The 21,585-nt window shown below is 35.8% G+C and overlaps 3 protein-coding genes across 7 annotated transcripts; 2 read left to right on the top strand and 1 right to left on the bottom strand.

Moving 5' to 3' along the window:
* Positions 1-22: 22 nt before the first annotated feature.
* LOC131796379 (protein NATD1-like) lies at positions 23-2,480 on the top strand. Its single transcript, XM_059113958.2, has 3 exons — positions 23-162; positions 1,045-1,154; positions 2,023-2,480. The coding sequence occupies exons 1-3, from the start codon at positions 60-62 to the stop codon at positions 2,134-2,136; spliced, it is 327 nt and encodes a 108-aa protein (XP_058969941.1). The 5' UTR covers positions 23-59; the 3' UTR covers positions 2,137-2,480.
* A 738-nt stretch (positions 2,481-3,218) lies between these two features.
* On the bottom strand, positions 3,219-9,558 carry LOC131796376 (ras-related protein Rab-13-like). 5 transcript variants are annotated; one of them, XM_059113952.2, is made up of 9 exons: positions 9,438-9,558; positions 8,002-8,230; positions 7,622-7,682; positions 7,341-7,401; positions 6,590-6,667; positions 5,966-6,058; positions 5,271-5,336; positions 4,903-4,953; positions 3,219-4,775 (listed from the first exon to the last, which is right to left on the bottom strand). In XM_059113952.2, exons 2-9 carry the CDS (start codon positions 8,138-8,140, stop codon positions 4,662-4,664), a joined length of 663 nt encoding a protein of 220 aa, XP_058969935.2. In that variant the 5' UTR covers positions 8,141-8,230; positions 9,438-9,558; the 3' UTR covers positions 3,219-4,661. The 5 variants fall into 5 exon arrangements, with proteins under 5 accessions (XP_058969935.2, XP_066019283.1, XP_058969938.2 ...); XM_066163186.1 differs by lacking the exon at positions 9,438-9,558 and adding an exon at positions 9,357-9,403; XM_059113955.2 differs by lacking the exon at positions 9,438-9,558 and adding an exon at positions 8,846-8,925.
* LOC131796378 (uncharacterized) lies at positions 9,456-19,859 on the top strand. Its single transcript, XM_059113956.2, has 8 exons — positions 9,456-9,696; positions 9,832-9,892; positions 13,223-13,286; positions 13,901-13,978; positions 14,574-14,666; positions 15,392-15,457; positions 17,007-17,060; positions 18,407-19,859. The coding sequence occupies exons 1-8, from the start codon at positions 9,573-9,575 to the stop codon at positions 18,488-18,490; spliced, it is 624 nt and encodes a 207-aa protein (XP_058969939.2). The 5' UTR covers positions 9,456-9,572; the 3' UTR covers positions 18,491-19,859.
* Positions 19,860-21,585: the final 1,726 nt, after the last annotated feature.

Here is a 21,585-nt window from a genome sequence, read left to right as displayed (position 1 = left end):
CTGCAGTTCCAGTCTCACTCGTGTCAAGCCAATATGGCGGATGCTTAAGTAAAGAAGAAATGAGACAACTTTTTCGCAGATTTTCATCATATATTGCCATGAGTGCCTATGAAGTCAAACACAATGTGAAGGGTCAGGAATTTTACATTGCTTTAGAGAAAGGTTTGTGAATCCCTAGGAAGTGTATACCATACTCTCTTGGTATTTGTGCCTTTTGCCTAAACATGCAGGCCGTCCTATTAAAGCTTAATTTCCTTATATCTGTCGAAAATATATATGAATAAATAAATAAATAAATAAATAAATGAAGAAAGAGAGAGATACATATGATCACAAGTTTATCTAACCCATGATATGTTGCCTAAAACATTCATCATTAGCCAAAATTTCAACCCCTAAGCTGTAGGCCCATCCCAGGGTGATTTGTTCTTGTATACAGAACCTCACCCCCGCCCCAGCCTTTGTCGCACCCCATGATTACGGACTTGGTTGCGACGTGAACATGTCGTGCCAAAAATCTGAAGTGTAGGTTTTGAAATGTTTGTAATTTTTGTCAGGAATACTTGGCGTATTGAACCATTTCTTTGGCTTATGCATAAGATGCACCCGCGTGCATGGAGCAGAAAAATTGTGGAAAATTCCCAACTCCTTATTTAATTAAAGAACAATCCACACAGTTTTGTCGGAAAGGCCCTTGAAAGACTATTGGTGAAAATTGATTTTTACCCTTTACTACTAATGGCACAGGTGTTCAAAACTGTCTTCAGTCTTAACAAAAATAGCGAGACATCGTCAAGGAAAATGTCGCCACATATCGTAAATGCCCCTGGGAGCAAAGGTTTTTGGCAAAGAACTGACATATTTCACATAAAATTGTTATAAATATCTGTCAATTCCCTAGGTTTCCTTGAGGTTAGACCTAGGAGCCCTGTGATGGAAAAATGCAAAATTTTTTTAAACCTATTTTTATTAACAATTCATGTTCAAGAACCCCTCTTCCACCACCCCTCTTTAAATGCTTTATTATCTTTTACATGCACTTAGGTAAGGCTGTACTACAGTATGAAAATGAAGGAAATAATACCATGAATATGTACCACACAATGGTACCATCTGAGTACAGAGGAAAAGGCATTGCTGGGCACCTTGCCAAGGTCAGTGGTTGCTAATTAATAAGCGGAAATTTATTTTTAAGTTACCAGTTCAAATAAGACTACTAGAATCTGGTACAGGTTCGACTTGAACCTCAGGACTGGCAAGGGTTGAAGTCTGCTCACAAGTAAAGTGGTTCCCCCTCTCCTCTCACTAGCACTTAATCTGGTTTCCATGGCATGAAGGGGCACAGCAAGAGTTAACCCTTTAACTCCCATGAGTGACCAAGACAGAATTTCTCCTTACTATATCTATACAATACCATGCAGGCAAGTGATGAGATTAAAAGGAAAATATCAATTATGAGATTACTAATTGATTCAATACCAAATTCTCCAAACTAACATGATGAGAATCATTTGGTAGACAGTTAGGAGAATTACCAATGAGATCTTGGGAGTTAAAGGGTTAAGGGTCTTGCCTGTGAACACATTTTGATATGGGTCCTGGTCATGGCTGTAGTCTAGTACAGTGGTTGTTAACACCCCTTGCATCTTTCATTAACAAACAGACTTGATGTTTTGCCTTTGCATTCTTCTTTTGAATTTGCATTTGACTGGTCTTGAAGAGTAAGGTAGCCCATGTTTAAGCATTTACATTTAAAAGTCAAACAGCTTCTTCTAGCCATATACTCTGGCAATTATTGATTCCACTCAGCTGAGTTCCTGGTCTCCTTCCCAGCTCTTCTTAAGAGTGTCCCACAGCATTAGGTGACATCCTAAAGAATAGCTACAAAGGAGCCAACTTAGGCCAACAAATTGCATATTTTTAAACCTTCAATTTCAGTTTGAAGGCATGTCACAGTGATTATATTTTACATGCAACTTTGAAATAGGATTTACTTTTATTTCTTTTTCTATTTTCCATTAGGCAGCATTTGATTATGCAGTGGGTGAAGATTTCAAGATGAGGCTAACATGCACATATTTGCAGAAATATGTAAAAGACAACCCGTTACCTGAGTATACATCGCGTGTTGTTTGATAGATTCAACATTTCACTCAGAGGGAATAACGATGAAGTAACATGTATGCTATAATGGTAATTGATCCATCTAAGACTGCAAAGTGTAATTTCTATCAGAACATGGCTGATGAACTCACTAAGACATAGTAAAAGGTACTGGCCATTTTAACAATTTTTTAAAAAAATTTTATCAAGAATTTCTACATTTTAATGAACCAAACATGCATTCATGCAACTGTCCTATTTATTTCAAAATTCAGCTCAAAGTGTCCTAGCTGTCAGATACAATGTTTTTTATCTTAATTAAAGCCATAGACACCCTTGTAGTGAATCAATTGTCAATAAAACTGATTTAAATATCATGTTCATGTTGTGTGTTGATGGTATACAATATGAATACTTTTGCAAATTCCCATCTCTTTTTCTTAAATTATACAGTGTTGTTACAAGTAATATGGTTTTACTAATAGAGAATTCATAATTACTATCATTATTATTATTCTCAAAATAAGAACTCTTTTGGTACAATATATTTTTGACTCAAACTGATAAGCTTTAACATTCAGTACACATAGAGACCATAATTCAAATGGAAACAACTGAATGTAAATCTCAAAGTACTGCATAAGAAAACAGGGCTAGGAAAGAAAACCAATAAGTAGACATGTGCCATTCTTCATTAAGCATGTGGAAATCTGGCTATGCCATTTCCATAAATTGTTATACCTATGTCTAAAAGGACAACTGAGATATTAAGTGGCTCTCAGTGATCAAGAAGTGTTTTAGATGAAAGTATGAAAATTATATGGTGACATTTTCAGTTGGAACTGAAAGGAACTTTTTGTGTGGTAACACAGCCTGATATCCAATCACTTGAGAGGAAGAGGAGGAGGTAGTCTTTATCTTCCCTTGTGTTTGGATGGGGCCACTAAGCACCTAAAAAAATTCCTCTATTTTTTTTTAAGTAACCCCTTCTCACACACATGCCCAATAGCATAAAACCTTGAGTTGCTGTACTTCTTAATTCTTCAACAATAATGAAAATTACAGTATCTTCCATTAATATTGTATCTATGAGACATCCTTTACTTTAACATATGTTCATAAAACATGTTACCAACCTTTATATCAACAAAGTAAATTGAAATGACATATCCTTTAAACACCTTCTTTGCTCTTGCTGTTGTCTTCTTTTTTTCAGTTTTTGATACTTACCATAGTTATTCGGTTATAGGGCGCACCGTTTTTTCCAAGAAATTCCTAATTTCTACTAAAAATTACCGCCAAAGTTTGAGTGCGTCTTATAGGCGAATATTTTCCCGAAACAATTTTTTTTATCACAGTTACTGGTACGATTTCAAGAAAACAAAAGGACACAGTGTTGGTCATTGACTTTTATAAATATGGTGGTTCTGAAAAGATGAGCGAAGTCAAATTTGCATAGATATGATACGTGCTCGAGAGCACGTTCTCAGTAATTTTTTTTGTTTGTGCGCGTGGTCGCGTGTGCGACAATTCTGCTTTTGTTAATTAACAGTAAACTAAAATCAATATGCGACTTTTTCGCTTTTTTGTAAGTTTATGAAAGAATTTACAATAAACTTGACTGATCTTTACTCCCCAAACAACGGTGCGCCTTATAACCAAGTATTTTAGCGATATTTTCAGTTTGAAAACATGCAATAATGAAGTTGCCGAATTGGGGGTGCGTCCTATAGCCGAGTGCGCCTTATAACCGAATAACTACGGTAATACTGTACAATAAGTCTGATTATGTAATTACAAGCTGTCAGAACTGCCTCAGTAGTAACCCATCCTTGATGTAATTCTTATTAAAACAAATTCCTGCCTATATATTTGTACTAATTATTATCTTAAATGTTATGAGAGGTACTTAAATATAGAATGAATCTGAGAAAGAATCCAATGAAATGGGATATGAATTTCTGGCAAGAAATCCTAAACACATGCTTTTTAATTTTTTTTTCCACTAGATTTAGATGTTTCACTACAAATAACTACAAACCTCTTCAATTTAAACAAATAATACACTTGATACCTTAGTTATAGTGGGGGTGCACTTTAATCAGCCAAAAATAAAAACTAGAATGCAGAGACATTATCAGCAATGGCTGGTTAACATTGCTCTAGTGCCTCTGATAGAATCTTGCTCTAACTATCATCTCTTGGGATTATATATCATGCATGACCCCTTTTGAGTTGACAACTACCTTGGAAAAAACTACACTTGAATTTGCAGGGGTGGAGGGGAGGGGGATTTAGCAATTAATGCAGTAAAGGAGATAACCCTTAGATTGCCAATAAATAATCCCAACCAGTTGCCATGGTCAAAGTGGAATGTGAATTGGAAAGCTCCAGATTGTTTATAATAAATCTGAAGAGATGACTTATCAGCCATGTTGCCTCCATGCAAGAGAAAAAGAGGAAAAACTAAAGATCAAGAAAAAAAAAACAGGACAAGCTGAGTGTGAGCAGAGAAGGCACGATGACTGCATCACTGCCAAAGTAGATGGACTCGCATATTATTTGGTGCAACCACAGTTGGCCATAGTCTTTTTGTGTTGTGGGTAATCACATGATTGCAGTCTTATCCCAGCATCTATTTTATCCCAACCGTCCTCATCACCGTTTATTACCTACAGTTTTCAGAGAAACAAAGTTGTTGTTCATTGTAACATTATAGACACAGAGCTTACTTTAACACTTAATGAAAAATGGCAGTAGGAACTCAAGAAAATGCTTTTGGTGAATTTTTAATCTTACCATATCTGGGTCATTTGCATACTTGACGTTTTTAGCAAGTTCCTGGAAAACCTATCAAAAGAAAAGAGTGATACATAACAAGTAAACATTAAATATTAAATACAAAACTAGACACAGAGTATATGTAGGATACATTGTCATCACCTACATGCTTGGACAATTGTAAAATTATCAGAAAAAATGATTAATTTAAGATAGATCTGTCATTGATTACTGTATAGTATTGACTGAAAATGTGCAGACAAAGCAAACTTGACAAGAAGACTACTCATAACTCTCCAGTAGAAAAAAAAAATGTAGCCTTGCTGTGAAATAAAACATAACGGATTGGTGATAAGGAAGAAATAAAATTAACTGCTTTAGTTCACCTCTTGGACATTCTTTTGTGTTTTTGCACTTGTTTCAAAGAACTTCAACCCAAACTGTCTTGCAAGCTGTTCACAAAAAAAATTGCAATTTATATCACTTGCTTCAGGAAAGGCTCAATTTACCCAATTGTCTTGAGTGTGGTCACTGTTCCAAACGTGTCTTTGAGGAGGAAGTACCAACTCATTTCCTAAACAATAGCTGGTTATTGAACTTATCTTCAGGATACCATGGAAATTTTTTATTATCACACATGCAGAAACTTTACCATAAAGGATGTGCAGTTTTTGAATGATTTTGGTGGTACTTGAGGTGACCCTGATTATTGTCAAAGCCTTGGGTTCTACACCACTTGTATCCTGCTTAATTCTCTTGATATTTTGCATACTCTGCACATATATTTCAACACATACACAGCAGGACCAATGTTAGATAAGATGTTGTTTCTGTGGTTGTTTTTCTCCAGAGGACTATGTCCTTTTTCCTTTTGCTGATATTACTGAAGCAGAATGCTATCTTCTACCTTTTATACACCCACTCTGAATACCCATCTGCCAATCTGACTACAAAGACTTGAATATAGAGTACACCTGGGTAAGTTGGAACTTTTATGTAAAGTAGCTGTATAGTATTTTTAAAATTGGCCAATCAAAAAATAAAAACAAAAAAACAAAAAAAAAAAACAATGTTGTTTGACCTCCTTTCCAGTTTGAGTGTCCACTTCCCAGCTTTTTCTGTCATAATCACACTTGTTCCCCACAAGTATTACTTCTTCATACATCAGGTTATGCTAAAAACAAACATTTACAATTCATGTAAAATGCAACTTATAGCAATTTGGAAACACATCATTTCTGCCTGTTAAGCGTGTTAGATAGTGCGGTTCGGCCCATGTTATAGACCATATTCTTTCATTCTTGTACAATTTAAAAATATACATGTAGAGGTATGTAAAAATGTGCATAATCTAGATAAATTTCTATGAGTAGAACATTCTCTTCTAATTCTATACATTTCCTTGTAAATTGGTGCTTATCAAGTTATTATATTGTCATTTATATTATGATATAACACTTTCAACCTGATATAATCTTAATTGTTACTCTTCTCGTCACATTCTTTTTAAGATAATCATGAATGCAGTAAGTTATTACTTAATCAGTTCTGAGAATTAAAGGGTTTAACTACATCAAAATAATCAAGTGCTAGTAATTTTCTGTGCTTTTAAATCAAGGATCAAAAATACAGTTAATTAAAATCTTAAGACCAAATTAACATTCTATACAGCATCAGTCTGATACAATTACAAAATTATACATACCTTATTCATTGTCTTTATCCAGTACTGAAGTTGATCAAATGAATGAGCATTTGCAATGTCATAAACTAACAATATACCCTGTAAATTTTGAAAAAAACAAAACATATACAATCATACATTAACCAGGTACATGATGTAAAATGTTCACATGTTAACATCATGACTTAATCAGTGACATGTCTTCACTCAAACCATAAGAGCTCAGGACATCACCAACTAAAATTGCCTCACTTTCTGGCAAAAAAGAATACAGAATTTCATTTTCATCGCAACTTATCATTTTATTAAGATCAACACCTTTAGAATCATAGTGAATTTGTGCAGTGTTCAAAACAGAAAATACCATTGCATAGAAGCAGTCATGAAACCCTAATTCGCTATTATCTTTGCTGAAAAAATTTATGACCATTTGGTAAATTTCTCATTATAATTGGTAGTTTGGTTTTTTAAGGGTGGCTGTTTTCTTGTCTTTCAAGGCTGTTAACACATTTTCACAATGAAAATATGTGAACAGTGGGCAATCAATTTTCTGTCTCTGTCAACTCTTGCACATTCAATCATGCAGGGTACAACATGAAAAAAAAACTGTCTCAAATGTGATTAGAACAAGCAAATTTGGATAAAATGTGATGATGATATACAGACCTCACTATAGTCTATATATACCACCTCACTGGTCACAATTCTCCCCAAGCATTGCAAAAGCCTCTGTTACTTTAACAAGTACTCAAATAGAAAGCACTCAACTCACCTTTGTACCCCTAAAGTGCATGGAAGTCAGAGTTCTAAATCTTTCTTGACCCGCTGTATCCCTGATGGACAACAATTAATATTCACACAAAGAAGGAGTAATGAATATTCACTTAATTCTATTTTTTCTTCTCTTTTTCTTTTCTCTTGTAAATAAGTAAATCAATCTATTGCCATCACAATGGAAATGTTTGCAAAACCTTAGTGATTAACATTTAATCACCAGCCCAACAACAAATTATACCATCCTTAAATTCAAAACAACAAGTGAGGTTTACAAACCAAATCTGCAAGCGAACACGGACTCCATCCACATTCGTAACCACTGTTACAAAATCAATTCCTATTGAAAAATAATAATAAATTATTTATTGCAGTTAAGTATTAATTTGAATTTTTAAATAGCATTACTCCGTTCAACACACTTGTTATAAAACCAAGTCATTATTTCAGAATACTTTCATAAAAACTAAACTTAAGAAGTTAAATCCAACTCACTCAAGCCATCAATACCCCTTACAAATAAAAGCTTATTACAAAGACCTTCTAACAGAGTGAAGAAACTAAGCTATCATCCCATTCTACACAATAACACACACACCAAACTTGTTATGACATGTATTCATTACAGACTGAAATAGATGAACTCAGAACCAACTCACCAATTGTTGGCAGAAGAGCTGCCCTGAAAGATTCGTTTGGTTTAGAATAGCATTTTATCAATGATGTTTTCCCAACAGCTGACTCTCCAATGATTAAAATTTTGTAAGTAACATCGTAATCTTTTTCCCGTAATGACATAATTCATGTTACATCTACGGCTGCAAAATCCTTCATGTCTTACTAAACAGGTATTCAGCACAAACTGAGAATCTCTCTTTGGAGCATGATCTATGAAAAAAAAATACATTCACCTTATCAGCAAAACCGTCTTCCCTTTATAAATACTATCTCACCTTTCCCTTTGTCTAATATTGGAATGATCACTTAAACTTCTCCTTTAAAAATCACTACATTGGTTAAGAAAGTGAAAACAAAACAACAGTTATTGTACAATGTAGCACTGAACACAAATTGATTTTGCTAGACAGTTAATGAAGACAACTTTCTCAAATTCTTTTTCAAAAAGTGATGAAGAAAAGATGGAATTGTCATCCAAAATTAAATGAAATAAATGATATTTTTACCAATGGATGAAAAACCAGTAGGTAAATGATCCTTTCATGTGACTGCACTTCAGGAAATTGCAGAAACAAAACCTGAAAACCTAAGGTTCTGACATTATTCAACCTCATGCCTCCAAGAAAGTACTTGGGGATTACTACCACCTAGCTACATAGCCACATGCTAGGAGCCAAGCAAATCTGAGTTGGTTTTTCTCTTCCACCAAGAATATGATCACAATTTTATGAAATAAATCACATTTAACCTACTAAATTTTGCCTTACTTCCCAATTAATTTCCTGAGGTTTATGAAATAATTATCTCATACATTCTGATATTAACCTCGAGTGGAACAAAGACCAGTGCAGGAAATCGTTAACATCACCTACTAATCTTTCAATCTTGCACATCACGTGAGTTAAGTCACTCGTCAATCTCGTGATTTACCAATGTATCAATATACCATATGCACGGATCACAAGGTGAGCATAATTCAGATACGTTTAAGCAATATTGCATTACAGTCTAATCAAACATTAGTAACATGCATATTGATTTTGATGATCGATTGGATGCAAAGCGACCAAATGAAGTCACGCGCTAATCGCAGCATAAGTTTATCAAGGAATGAAACCAGTCTATGCACAGTGTGACATTCCAATACCAGGAAAATAGAAAACTACAGAAGTAATTAACATAGCAGACCGAACGTGTGGAACATTATGGGAACTTCCGGATTTTCCAAGAGAAACTATCGAATATCTCTCAGTATCATTCCTGCTATAATTCGATTCTAATAAGATTCTGGAAGGTTATGGCTACTTCATGGAATAAATATATCATCAAATCTTACTTATTAAGCAGAAATAAATGAAAGAGGAGTTAAGATTTGCAAAATGATCAATTAAAGGGAAATTTCCGTCTATCGCCTCACCTTGAACAGTAACTGCGAGAGTCCAATATCCCAGAATCCATCGTGAAATGCTAGTTCCAGTGTCTCGCTATTAAGCAGTAATCACGATCAAAACCAACGAAAGACTTGTCAGAAACGCGTGTACAACTGCTGAAGATGCCCGCAAAACCTACAGTGAAACACAAAATTGCACTGGTTGGAGATAGTGGGGTTGGAAAGTCCAAGATTTTGTCATCCTATCTAGGAGAACGCTTCAATCCCCTCTATGTACAAACTCGAGGTAAGATGCATTGAATGCTGATTGAGTTTTCGTCGCAGTAGTGTTCTTGTCTGCCCAGATTACAATATTCATGAAAATGCCAGTTTTGTCAGTGATGGTTGTAAAAATGCTGAAAATTCCTTTTTACTCCCGCAGAAAGAGAAACAAAGAATACTGTTGTAAACTTTGGGAGAAGAGTTGTAGAACTTCAAATATGGTAAGAGTTCAATTCTATTTTCATGAATTTACGGAAGTCGGACTTTTTCAACGTTGCATGTTCACCTTTCTCTCTCCAAAATTGCGGTGCAAAATCAGAACCACCTTTTACCTAGCGTCATGTTTAAGTTATACTAGCGCCACAATGAGCATCTATGATCATTACAAATTTTTTGAGGCAGCTAGATGTCGCTTCTGTTGGAAAAAAGGAACTTCATTTCAAAAGCGTAAAGTGTACAAATTTTACGTATTTTTTCAACGTTTACGTCTACAATTTCAAATTGTCTTGTAAGTTTGAGTGTTTAGATGACGTATCGTGGTAATATTACTTTCTAAGATAGCGGTCAATTTACATTGGACCTTCATCACAGGAGTTACTACATCACGGGCGACGAGCGGGTGAAGGAGAAAATGGCGAAATACGAGTGGTCAGCGGGGAAACAAATTTAATAACTCTTGTCGTCTTGTAAAGCCAAAATGTTAACAGTATTCTTCGCTAAATAAAATGTTAGGCAATTTTTCAAAAGTGTTGATGGCACATATATCTTTTACTGCTGTATTAAATAATGGAGGCATCGGAAAAGGCATTGGTGGCATTCGGAAAAGCACCAAGAGGAATTTATATTTACGTAACTTGCAAAAAACAATCGTGTTGTAAAGCCAAAATGTTACCAGGTATTACTTCGCTACTTAAAAAGTTAAGCAATTTTCTAAACGCTTTGACTGGAACAATATTTTTACTGCTATATTAACCAACGGAGGCATTGGGAAAGGCATCAGTGACACCGGGAAAGGCATCAAGAAGAATAATATTTACAATATGTAACTTGTTGTATGACGAAAAAAAGTATCTTGACTTGTTTAAGGCGTTAATCACAGCTGGTTCGCTTTTCACTTGAATTTTGCAATTGCTGCTTTCGATTCCAGAAAATGAAAAGCTAAGCAACTCTAAAAAATTTTTGTTCTAGATTTTTATATTTTTAGAGTCATTAATAAGTTTGTATCCACAGCCTCTAGATCGAGGTTTTCAACGTTCATAAGAAAAGCCCAAGGCTGAACACTCCATTTCCGAACGCCTGATCTGAGAAGCGAAAAACCCAAGCTCAGAATGACCGGGCGACCAGAAATCCAATGCAGAATCCAAGCACATATACTGTAGTTTCATTTCAATTCACTAAAAACTCAATCTTCCCTGTGCAACCAACACTATGCCGCAGTTTGCTTCAAATATATCCAGTTTAGAGGTTTCTAACAGCCCGTGGCCACATCAACCTTGACACACACCCGTTGAAAACCAGCTTGGTAACCCTACCTCCTTTTCAAACTGAGCCTCACCGGGGACCATACCATCAGTTATCGTCAATAAATTGTTTTAGAACCATGGGTCCCCTCAGTAGAAATCGATCAAGAGGCTATTGTTTCAATTGGCCAATAAAATTCGCCTCTGGAAATGTTCACAAATTCAAAATAATTTACAGGCATATTTCCAAACTGCACCGCTGATCTCATAAATCTCAATAATTTCCTTTCAATTTCAAAAGGGAAAAATGTCATCGGTAAAAAATAGTCTATTCCACAGTTGCAGCAAGGATGTAATCAATTCAAACTCGTATCTGAAATGGAAATCGTGGTAAGTATTGTTGCTGGATATCCATGCGGATGAAACGAAATAACAGTTGTCCTGTTGGCAAAATTAAACAAAGTATGTCCAGATAGAACTAAATTGAATACTGGAATAAGTCCTTCCAAGGTTTTCCTCTGACTCTGAAAATAATCACAGATTTGTAAACATTTCCGGAGGCTAATTCAATTGGTCGATCGAAACAATAGCCTCTTGATCAATTTCTTTTGAGGGGACCCGTGGTTCTAAAACAATTTATTTACGATAACTGACGGTATGGTCCCTGGCGAGGCTCAGTTTGAAAAGGAGGTAAGGTTACCAAGCTGGTTTTCAACGGGTGTGTGGCTATCACACCAAATTTTTAAAAAAATCTTTAAAACTAAATTGGTGAGCAGCACTTTGCAATCAGTAGTTGTAAAATTTTATTCTCCGACACATTTCGTCTAACTGTTGTAGACTTCTTCAGTGAGTTTTACAATTTAACACTAACCAACTGTATTTATAAGCCATAATTAGCAGCTATACGGGGCCAATAACCATAAAGGCTTGGCTGGACCTACAAATAGGAACAGGTGAAGTTGTGAAAAATTTGAAAATTTTTTGGGGCAAGGTGGGAGAATTCATTTGGGGACCATAGTTTTGGTTTTTTTCTTTTTTCATCATGCACATCATGCAGTGTCTAAAACATAGCAGTTTGCATGGACTAAGTAGGGTAAAGAGCGCCAACAAAACAAATTGCAAGAGTAAAAAATTTAGCAGACCAGCAAGTAGAAGAGAATCAATTCTTTGTCAATTCAATCTGGTTCAATAGTCATAAAAAATTGCTGGCTGATTCTTTAATTGAAAGGGAATGTCAATCACTAATAATGCATGCATCTAACAGCTCACTGGTCACAATACAACTCCTACTTACCTCGAAATCTGGCCCTTCATCTTGCCTTGTTACAGCAATTCATTCAATCTCAATAAATGGTGCAAAAGAAAGTTGAAGAAAAACAAATTCTCATCACTTTTATTTCCTTTGTCGTTACTACAGAAATTAACACAGCAATGATCATGGGCCATGCTTGCTTGTAATCTTCACTCAAAACACTGTAATGTAACACAAAACCTATACCTTTTGCCAGTCCAACCTCGATTTGGTGCACTACACAATCCAAGATGGCACTGTGATAAAGGTATATATGGTCGCCATGACATACTGCAACTTGAAGATGGGCTATTTGAAAAATAAATGAACACACAACAGAGGGAGGTCTACAATCAACTGAGAGTGCTTATCAGAATATTCAAATAAAGAAAAACTGTTTGTTAAAAATCTCTTTTATTTGTGAAATGTGGCACAATTATAATTACTCTTACTTTTATTATGAATTTCACTGGTGGAGAGCTTGTTTCTCCTTGGTCTTTTGAGGATGATATTGTCTGATTTATTTTATCATTTGTCTTGGTGTTTTGATGATGATACTGTGTGATTTATTTTATCATTTGTGCACTGAACTGTGGTAAATACAGACACATGGTTCAATGTTTTGTACACTCATCGACAGCAATATTCGTCTACACAGTGGTCAAAATGCTGTGGACTCACAAATCATAGCCAAGTGAGTTCGCAACAAATTTCCAACCACTGTGACAGAGTGCAACATTACTGCCAATTGTGGTATAAAAAAAAAAGATTTTGATGTTGTTCTTTGATTTGCTCATTAGGGACACACCTGGTAACGATCTCTTCAGGACAATGACAGCTGCATATGTACAAGAAGATGTTCAGGTAAAGGAGATTAAAAAAAGAAACCAGTTGACATCAATAATGTACTGTTGAGGACTAGTGTTTAAACAGATACCTCTGGAACAAAAAAGGTGTCTATGGCCTAGGCTGTAGATGGCATTTACCATTTTAGTCAATTTTTGCAAGAGCAGAAAAGTACCTTGTTTTTGGCTGGTTTGAACCCAAGGGTGACATGCACAGTTGCTTGCAAAATGTGATCATCCAGTGCCAATGTCTGACTGAAATTTAACCACTTGAACACAATATGATTTATCAAAAGCTACTAGGTAACAACCTCTTTCATCTACCAACTTTGATGATCTCACATGTCACTGAGAGGTTATCAAAAAGTTGTTTATTGTCACCAACTGCTTTATTTGTGAACTGCCCTGAAGTGGATGATGGTAGCATGAGATCAGTGTTCAGTGTAGTAAAAGAAAATGATCATTTACTTTAATTTTCTTGAATTCAGAACAAATAAACATATTTCTTTTGAGGTAATGAAGATAAAAAGCTAGTCTTTTGTTGGTTTGTTTGTATACTTTTGTTATTGTTTGCAACATTTTCTAGAAGCTTAAATATTAGATTGAGTAGTTGGTTTGTTTGTCCATTTACAGGGTGTGGTTGTAGTGTTTGATGTTACAAATTATGATAGCTTCTTGAATGTTCACCACTGGGTCAAAACAGTAGAACAGGTAAGGATCAGCTGACATACTGGGAGAATTTAAATGTGGCAAGGGGCTTAACAATCTCCAAGCTAAGCTTATACTCCCTACTAAGTGTCAAATGATGTCCTCTGTACAGTTTGCAAGCAAGCTCCTTGCAATATTAGCAATTTACAGTGTGTTTGTAATCAATTTGTGAGGATGTAGTGGTAAGTAGATATTGAAAATAAGTCTTAAAACATCATTTTGGCGAGCATGTTCTTGAAAAATTGATTTGTGAGAAATCGCAACACTGCATGTATGTTGCTTTGCTAGTTTTGCTCATCATGCTTTCCCAACAAAAATGTGGCAGGGTTCCACCCCCTGATGGTGGGTATTTTACAACTCATCCCTGATTGGTGGCCAGTTTGAGTGAGACTGGGAGGAAATGAAAAGCACCATGATCATAACTACTTCAGATCAAATTCATCTTTATTGGATTTTTTCAGTTCAAATAAGTGTCAAGGTTAAACCTGAATGTTTATTGAAAATCTCATTATTATTGTTGTGGTTTTTGTTATTATGATCATTATATACAATATATGTTCAATACTGTTCATTACAGTAACACTGTTCATTATTGTAGTATGCAAGACAAGATAATGTTAATTTTGTGTTTGTTGGAAATAAAACTGACATGGAGGAAAAAAGGAAAGTTTCAAAAGAACATGGAGAGGAGGTAGGAAAAACTTGAGTGCAGCATTCTCCCTTATTTTAAGCATGACAGATAAAATAAATTTTCAAACCAGTAAAGCAATCCTTTTACCTATTGAATTTTCAAGAATTCCAAGCAATTTTAAACAGTAATAAGAGGTACTACAGGCAGTAAATGTTACCGGTTACTGCCTGAAAAGGAGAACACTGTGAGTGTGATCATGCCAGATTAACAACTTTTGGATTAGATAATTTGGGATTCAGAAATGGGACAATTCCAAAGTCCAAAAGAGTAAAAACACTAGTTTGATCCAAACATGAAATTGTCAACAATTTGTTCATTATTTTATGGGTAAAGGGAAAAGGCTCCGACCAAAGGTCCCTTTTAATGTAGGCATGGATATATTTTTAGACAACACATGCAACTTGAATTGTGTCAGTAGAAGTTTCATAGGAAGAAAGAGCTCGCTTCTCTATAATAGGATAATTTGGTTTTATCACCTGAGTTGATAAAGTAACATAACTAATTGACAAATGTTAACAGTTTGAAAACTGACCTTTCAAGCTACTGACAAAAGGCTATTTCCCAAAACGTTAGCCTTTAAACTGTTTACGGTGGCCAATTTATGTTTTAAGCTCAGTTGATAAAATCAAATTATCTTGTCATACTCCCCAACTGACGTGGTACCATAGTTCTTTTCGAAACGTACTCCCTTTTTCATACAGTGAATTTCTTTTTTTTTTTTTCAGTTGGCAAAACAAAAGAATGGAGCCTACATTGATGCAAGTGCAAGAATGAATAGAAACATAGATCTGGTAAGCATTATACTTTGCATTCCATAATTATTTATTAACCCTTTAATTCCCAGCAGTGATTAACACGTGACTTTTCCCTATTGCATCCATACATTATCCAGCAAACAGGTAGTGAGAGTACTCAAACTTATCAGGTACAAGATATTATCTTGATTGAACGTCAAATTCTCATCACTGGTTTACAAGGAGATGTGTAGCAGCTAGAGGAGAGAATTAACAATCAGATCTTGGGGGTTAAAGGGTTAAGTTCCCAGGTGATGATGGGAAGGTACACTTGTTCTGACAGGTGAAACATCGCAAGAATTTCTTCTTATGACTATTAACCGACAATTCAAGGTGATAATGACAATCAGGCCCAAATCTGCTAGTTTATATCTCATTGTCCTTGGAGGGTGTCGCTCTTGCGGTGGCGAAAAAAAATCTAATTCATAAGATTCCAAGGGGTGTCGCTCAAAGACGCGGTTAACGAGGTGTTTGGGGGCTATTTTACAGATTGAGATTGAAGAATAACAGACCAAGGTTGACCGTTTATATGAATCTTTAATCTTGCAAGTAATTGACCACGAACCACAATCAACGATCAAAATCACGATCAATCTCGCAATCAATCAATCAATCAGTCGTAGACTGAAACAATAGGACATCAGAGCTCTATCAATCTAATGAAATGTTACGAAATACACAATTAAAAATCGCGTGTAAAAACTGGGCCTTAACGCTGATAACGATATTAAAATGATAATGGACCATACAAGTAAACCAATACAAACTCCGATAAGTACAATAGTTTCGGTACAAAAATTACAAGACATTTGGTGGCAGGTTAACAGCCTATCGTTCTTATCGAAATGGTGGGCGTTCACTTGCATCGCATTCACTTGCATCTGATACAATTTTGGCCTTTAAATCTCGAATCAATTGATAATACGGCAATACAACAACAAAATATCTGTTTGTATACTTTCGCCCAATGCTGGAAAACTAAACTTAGAAAAACAAAGTGACAAAGGTACACTTGTATTGGTCCTGCTTGTGCCAAAGGTTCAAGAAACGAAAAGACGAAAGTTCACAAATACTACTCAAAAACTTATGAAGAACTGATTACAGAGACACTAAACTCGCTTTTATATTCGCGTGGTGACGCTGAAAGGTCCGATTACAAAACCAGTAGAAATATAGACAAACAGACAAACATTGTAACTCTCTTCGTATCTAGGACCATTCTGAAATTATTAAACTAATCAATAATCAATTAAATAAAAATGAGTCATCTGGCTAGGTGTCCTTAACAAAGGGGACAAACCTTTGGAAAAAAGAAGACAAAAGAGGAGGTAGATGATACCCATTCATCTTGTAAATTTATATTCACCAGAAAATTAGTTTCAGTTGTCAAATTTTTTGGATAATCACAAACTCCTAATTATATAATAAACTTCTCTTTGATATATGGCATAAATTGTGGATTTCTGTTTAAAATACAAGTTTATTTTATTGAAAGTTCTTGTAAACTTTGACTTCCATGACTGTTACTCACTTTTTACCTGTCCAGATATTCCAAAGCATGACAAAGATTATTTTAGGTATAGACGAAGGATCAAATACGGTAAGAATACATTATGTACACTTCAAAGTTTATAATATGCTGCATGCATAAAGTTTTGCAGTTTTCATAATTTGCATGGTTTTAGACTTGCTAGTAGGCAAAGCCATGAACATAGCATGTAAAAAAATTTGCACTCCAGAGCCCAAACTAAGTGCAAAGCACACTTTTAAGATTGAGGATTTCCAACTGAAAGTAAAGGCTTTCTTAAATTCTTCTATAGATGTAAGCTGTGAATTTGAAGAGTATTCTTCATTTTTTTTTTTTTTTTTTTTGGCCTTTGAATTCAGTATTACACAGTGAGACCACTTTCTTCCATCACGACTGCACTGAGATAAACCTGTTTGATTGGACTTCTTCCTTGTGCCCCTCTAAAATTCAGGCATAGTTGAGGATATTTAGTGTTTTCCAACCTAGGGAGCTCATAGACACTGTACCAACAGGGTTGTAGATAAGATCCGTCAGCCGGCGAAGGACGCCGGCTTCTCCGCAAGGTTTCGCCGGCTACTTTCATTGCTTCGAAAACCCGTACAGAGATGATGTTTATCAGGTCTAAACTTGGGCTCAATAAAAATATAAATTTGCACTGCCTATCTTTTCTGAAAACATAAAAAGACTTCTGACTCAAGTTTAGTTTAAAAACGTTGTGATGGGGACTGTCTTTTTGACAAATCTTGCTACGGTGGCAGGAAAGTACGAACGATATGACGTTTTGTCCGCCATATTGGATTTCGAGACCCACAACCACAAAACCTTAAAGAAAACCCCGACCAAGTGTGTCTCCAGGTACAAGCATTATAATCTTAAGGACTGAAATGACACCTGAATAGTGTCCAGAATCCAGAGTTTTAGCTGATTTGGCAGCCTTCAATAGTCCTCCACTGAAGTTAATCGTTATTTTGTACTCAAACCTTGCAAGTATCATGCCTCAGGAAATTCTCTTGAACCAGGTGTGTTTTCTTGATATAAGAGAATAAGCAATTTTGAATGATGTAAATGAAGATGGTAAATTTTAAGCCTGGTTAGTCTGGTGAAAGATGATGTTATTCAGTGAGTGACTTATGTATATTCGGAAAAAAAACTTAGAGTGCTTCCACTAGGTCTTGACCCAACGACTTTCCGATTGGTACTTCAGATGCTCTTCCACTGAGGTAGAGGTCCATGGTTACGTGTCTACAAACAATTAAATTATTGGGACAAATATGCTTTTATTTATTTATTTGTTTATTTGTGTTTATTTTTCTCTTTATACGTATTTATGTATTAATTTAATATTTATTTGATTGTTATTCTTTTTTAATATTATGATGTTTTTAATTATTTTTAGCTTTACTTTTGTCTCTTTTCAGTATAATGACCGAAAATCTGGAGCAGGAGATTCTGGAAACTACAATGCAAGAGTAGAACAGAAGAGATTCTGTAATTTTTTGTGATAATAGTATCTGCTTGTAATGAGTGTATTACGACAAAAATTTTTTCAAGCGCAAAGCAAATTCAAATTTTAAAAAAAGAAAGTAGTTGAAAGGTATTGATCTAACTTCAAGCTTTGAATCGAATGAGCTCTATTTAATTTTCATATCGTTAATTCTCGCTGAGATCATTGTCCAGCCTGATTTTCAAACAGTAGCGGGTCGCTCACTCCCTCCTCTCTAAAGTAGTCTTTGAAAAGCTGATCGAGACTCAAATTGACTATCGTTGATCGTGAGAGCAAATTAGGAGCCGCTTGGAATCTGATAAAAGTGGACACGAGAGGGCTGATCTCGCGCTTGCTTCACAGGCTTCGTCGCTTAACAATCGAAAAACTGCGATGGGTAAATTTCATGAACCCTAAACTATTGTTTTGTTTTTGGATAGAGTAGGCTGGACGATTCTCAGTGAGGGGTGGGGTGACTTATTTTATGAAACAATCAAACCAGGTGCACGAGTGTTCTTTTGGAAACCACTCTGTTTGAAAAATGACTTTATTATTAACACAAATGAATTCACTGTAAGTTGAGACCATGGATTGAACTTTGGGTTGAGAATATAAACAGGTTATGATCTCTTGATTTTGGTTATGAACAATTAGTCACAAAATTGCTGCCCATCATTCATTTTTAACATTTTCACGCTCAAGCTTTAACGAGGTCAGCGGACAGTTATCTGTGGTAGAAATAAAAAAGTTTTACCTTTTTATCGTGACTCAACGAATTAACAAATGTAGTCTACAGTGTAGACTTGTGTGATGATTTTAGGTTTTTTGATAACGTTTACAGCACGTAAAGTTATACCGCAACCTCAAAGATAATATTTTCGGTGGTAAAGAGGAAGGAAATTTTCTAGGAATCTTTTTTCAAGGCCCACGTCAAAGTGTTCAAGCAATGTTACATTATTAGTGGTTTCCAAAGCAACGTTAGGGAAAATTTTGAAATTCACATCAAAAAATGAATAGTTAATTTCATGACTGCATAATATATTTATCCTGTAAAAGCGGGACCTAAGAAAAGAATGAATTTAGGTGAAGCAGAAAGAAGGGCTACCTGTTAGGTGGAAGGAGCGGCGGTGAAGGGGGGGGGGGTTAAGTGTTAAAGTAATTTGGTGCAAAACAATTCTTTTGCTGAGTAGTATGAGGCAGCTGCTATTGATGACCTGAAAAAAACTAAAAGAAAGAAGGAAAGAAAAGAGGCTGCGCCAGTTTTAGAGGAAGCGCTACATGTTAATGCGTGGGTGATAAACAATTTAAGTATGTAAGAAAAAATTGTAGTGTGGCAACTGGAAGACTTAATGAAACTGAGTTTCAATAAACAATCAGACTTCAAGTCATTCGTGCATGATGTTAGTTACTGTGAGTCAACACGAACATTTCCAGTAAAGAAGAGAATGGTGTTCAAAGTAATAACTGTTAGAAGTTACTTCTACCAGAGGCTTCTTTCAAGCACAAAGCACAGGCACAAAATGAAATAACATTCGCTCGGGATGAAGACGCGGGAACGTCGCTTTTTCTTCCTTTCAGTCATTAGTCATTACTACGTGCCAGCTTTTTCTTACTAGGGCACAGGCAAATGAACAACTAAACAAAAATTCTGATCTTGAAGAATAACAGGTAACAGGTCATCAACATTAGTTTGGGCATGGTATACTGAGCTGGACCCTGTTATGATAGAAATTACTTCTGATTCGCAAAAGAATTTTCAACGCAGTGGTGTTATACGTATCAGACCGGGTATCCAATTGTAAACAAAGCTTCTCCGACCGTGTGACGGCCAACGATTTCCAAATCCGCACCTCAGTGAGGTGCGGATTTGGAAATCGTAAAATAGAACAGTAAATAGAGCGCTGCTCGTGATGTGCATGAGAATGAATGTCCTCAGCATGAAAAAAAAAACTGGAAAGTTCACGATTTACTAATGGTACAAATAACTTGCGTAAATTTGATCAACTATTGTTACCATGAACTTGGTGAGTGTCTCTTAGTCTCCAAGCGTATTTTTCCTCGTAACGCGTCCAGAAATGTCGAATCCTCAGCTTGTCGCATTATACCTGTTGTTTCTACTTACAAAAGGATCAGCACACTCTTCGGGCTTATTAGATTTTGCCACGAATGAATTTCCAAGCTGCAAAACGCGTAGTCCTTCTCCGGGAAACCCAGAATACCACTTATGAGAGAATGGGAGAAAAGCCGATAGAGTTCTCGATGGCATAAATATCAGGTCTACCTCACAAAATGACTTCTTCAGTCTTTCCTTGCTTTGGACAAACTTTCTTAGTCTTCTTACAATCAATCATGAGGGGACGCAAATCGTCTGCACTGTAAGTACATATCAAGCTCTGTAGGTGATTTAATCCCATTTTAATCCCATCCGATCTCACAATTTACGAAAACTTCATTATTCTTGTGAAAAATGATAGCCGTCTTATTGAAACTTGATGACAAGTATAAGCCGGCAAAGAAAACAGTGCAAAAGCAATAATCTGTCACATCGATGTCAGCAGCAACAGGATTATGACACCTTACAGTCCCCATACATTTTCTTAGACTAAAAGTCTAAGAAAATGTAGGGGACTCTCCGGGATACTTACAGTACAGACGATTTGCGTCCCCTCATGGATCTCTGGAAATTCCACCAAGGATTAATACTATCTTCGACGCCCCTGTGTTTTCCATCAGGTCCGCCCACGAAAACCGAATGGTAATTACTATCTCATAATTTAAGTCTAGCTGTTTAAAACAAAATCTGCCAGTTTGCATTTCAAGTTAAGCACAGTCAATTTTTCCTCCTTCTTATCCTTTGATATGGCTTTGTCGTAGTCTCCATTCATTGAGGGTTCTTCAGGTGCAGTAAACTAGACGTGGATGCAACTGATGAGACTCTCCTGATCGTGCTATTATCATCAAGGTTTGTGTCAATTTTCCTCAAGATCAAAAAATTTGTCGCTGAAGTATTAGTAGAGCATGCTAAGAAGCACCTAACAAGCCACGCAAAATAGTGGGCAATTTACAATCAAGCTAAGCCACGGTTTGTATGCCTTGAAAAATGTAGCCTTAATT

This window comes from Pocillopora verrucosa, chromosome 1 (genome assembly GCF_036669915.1).
Source record: "Pocillopora verrucosa isolate sample1 chromosome 1, ASM3666991v2, whole genome shotgun sequence".
NCBI classification, from domain to species: Eukaryota; Metazoa; Cnidaria; class Anthozoa; order Scleractinia; family Pocilloporidae; genus Pocillopora; species Pocillopora verrucosa.
The sequence above is the reverse complement of the archived record's forward strand: the minus strand, read 5'-3'. Positions and strand labels throughout refer to the sequence as shown.